Source organism: Ruditapes philippinarum, unplaced genomic scaffold, assembly GCF_026571515.1.
Source record: "Ruditapes philippinarum isolate M1 unplaced genomic scaffold, ASM2657151v2 ctg7393_1_1_1_1, whole genome shotgun sequence".
Classification (NCBI taxonomy): Eukaryota; Metazoa; Mollusca; class Bivalvia; order Venerida; family Veneridae; genus Ruditapes; species Ruditapes philippinarum.
Window position 1 is genome coordinate 84,010 of NW_026866367.1, and position 2,867 is coordinate 86,876.

A 2,867-nucleotide genomic window follows, 5' to 3' on the forward strand; every position below is an offset into this window, starting at 1 on the left:
TTATTCAAATTTGAATAATTTCAACTTTCCGCCACTTTCGTTAAACGTAACAACCATTTTGTCCATATCTTGGTTGAAACACATAGCCATCGGAGTTTTCACTTTATACTCCCCTAATATGTTTGCTTTAATCAATTGCCCGTTTGAAGAAAGTTGTTGAATACAATTATTGCCAGAACTGACAACATAAGTATTTCCTTGTGAGTCTGTAATAACTGACCACGGATGTGTAATTTCATGCTGGAATATCATATTTCCAGACATGTCTAAGCAAAGCAACTTGTGTGAGTGATATGAAGAAAGAAAGACCTGGCCATACCGAGCATCAACATATAAGTTGAATGTATTTTGCAATGTACTTCTATCAATACCGCTTAAATCAACAAATCCAGCATCTTTACCATCAAGCGTAATCTTTCTTACAACCGTTTCAGACCAAGAAAATATCAAAAGATTTCTGCTCTTTTTATCGTAAGTTAAAAGATCCGGCCGTTGACAGGTTAAACTTCTTAAAACAGTCATTTTATTGTGTTCAATTTTCATTATTATTATCAATTATTTATATTATTTATTTTGTTTGATGATGGCAAGGCAACAGCAAATTCGTCATTCTCAGTAGCTGTTACTGATGTAGGTGAATCACATTGATATGATGTAACAGATGAACCGTTATCTGCTTTGTAAGCTACTAACTTTGAAGAAGATACAAATGATACTACAATGTAATTTCCAACCCAAACACAATATTTTGGCTGGCTCTCATTCAAACTGACCTCCCGTTCCAAAGTAAGTTTCCTATTCTTGAAATCTTTAGTTTGTGTAATTGCAGGCAAAACTGGCTCTTCTTTGATTTCTTTGAACTGGTAAAGATTTTCAACATTTTTTACAACATCTTCAAGTGGATGTGCTTCTGACAGAGTGATCAATGACTTGCTTGATTGTTGTCGAAGAGTTATGAATGTTTTCTCAAACTCTGTAACATGTTTACGCATTTCTCTTTCAAGGAGAAATAAATGTATCGCTGTTCCATTTGCTTTGGCCATTTTCATTTTCTCTCCACATTTTTTAATATTCTCTCTTAGTTGCTCTGCTGTATCTCTCTGTAATGAACTAGCTTTTAATAATACCTGTTTCCTTTCTGACATTTCCAACATGATCCTCTTTTCAAGTTTACAAAAGGCGGCATCAAGTTTTACCTTAAGATCTTTTAAACATGTTTTCACTTCATCTTCTTTCCCACCAATCTTTGCTGAATACGTAGCTTCATGCGAAATGAGCTTTTCAACGTCACCGTCAATGGTAACAAGTCTTGTTTCAATACGGGATTCTTTGCTGGCTTCCTTGTTTGATTTTATTTCTTCACTTAAAGATACCATATCTTCACATTTTCTATGAGTAACGATCGCGCATTCATTGCAACAAAGTTGATCATGGTCCTTACAAAGATATTTCACTTCTTCAGTACCATGCAATGGACATTTTGACAGGTTTGCTAAATATTCGAATTCTGCAAGATCTAACTTTTCCACCGATCCATCACTAATGTCTATCAATTTATGGTGCGATGATGATTTACTCTTTTTATGATGTCTTTTACAATCTTCACACAGTTTTTCAGAACAATCATAACAATAGACAATAGCTTCAACCTTGATATCCTCCCTTAAACACGCCTCACAATCGTTTCCCTTTGCGCTCATCGCCAATTTTCTTTCTTGCAAAATCGAAAGTAGAGTAAAGTTAATTGGAAAATTCTCCACCCACTTTTCAACCTGTTTAAACCTGACTTTATCTGTTTTCGTGTCCGCTCTACAAACTGGACATAACAATGTTTGTGAATCCTGTGTTATCTTTAGAATATAACCTTTTAAACATTCCTGACATAATGAATGTAAACATGGTAATGTTCTAGGTGTGTCATATATCTCCAAACAAATACTGCAGTAAAAATGCTCATCACGTACCAAAACTTGATCTGATGTCGCCATTTATATCAGATTAAAGGGGAAGAACTGCGTTAATCAGGCTGATTATACTACCTGTTATTTGGAACGTAGTAAAACAGGACAAGCTGCTGTCTGCTATACGGAGAATTACATTTTAAAAGTTTTCTGTCATACGTGGTTTTCAATTTTCTAAAAAGCATACTGTCAGTAGCCAAAGATTGATGTAATAAAAGTAAAAACGTGCAGGCAATTACTTATGCAAGAAACTTAAATTAATTACAAAATCAAAGCCAATTGGGGAACTCTTTAATGTGATAGTGCCATGTTGGAATACGATATATTCTCTTTTTTATATATATATTTATCTTTATTCTATTACCTATTGAATAACATGTCAACGAGCCAGTCTATTATATTCTAATGACGGGAACCAAATTTGGACAGGGAACCAGGGCTATGACTAAAATATACAACGGAGTGCAACGGGCGCAAAATACTTTTTTGCAAAACAGGTACGGTGGCACAAAGGCAGCATGAGTGTGCATTTATTTATCTCGTGCGTTCGAGATTCTATGTCGTGGCCATGAGTTACTAAGTCGTGGCCACGACAAAATTAAGTCGTAGGAACGAGATACTATGTCGTGGGCACGAGTTACTAAGTCGTAGCCACGACATAATTAAGCCGTAGGAACGAGATGCTATGTCGTGGCCACGAATAAATAAAGTCGTGGCAACGAGATACTTTGTTGTGGCCACAAGTTACTTAGTCGTGGGCACGATATAATTAAGCCGTGGGAACGAGATACTATGTCGTGGCCACAAGATACTAAGTAACTCGTGGCCACTACATAGTATCTCGTGCACACGAGATAAATAAAAACACACATATCACCTTTGTGCCACCGTAAACAGGCGAAACGA

The 2,867-nt window shown here is 36.0% G+C and overlaps 1 protein-coding gene across 1 annotated transcript; it reads right to left on the bottom strand.

Moving 5' to 3' along the window:
• Positions 1-563: 563 nt before the first annotated feature.
• LOC132732297 (E3 ubiquitin-protein ligase TRIM56-like) lies at positions 564-1,988 on the bottom strand (the record flags this gene model as incomplete). Its single annotated transcript, XM_060718691.1, has 1 exon — positions 564-1,988. A coding segment is annotated over exon 1 (1,425 nt), but the record flags the coding sequence as incomplete, so codon positions are not given.
• Between the last annotated feature and the right edge of the window lie 879 nt (positions 1,989-2,867).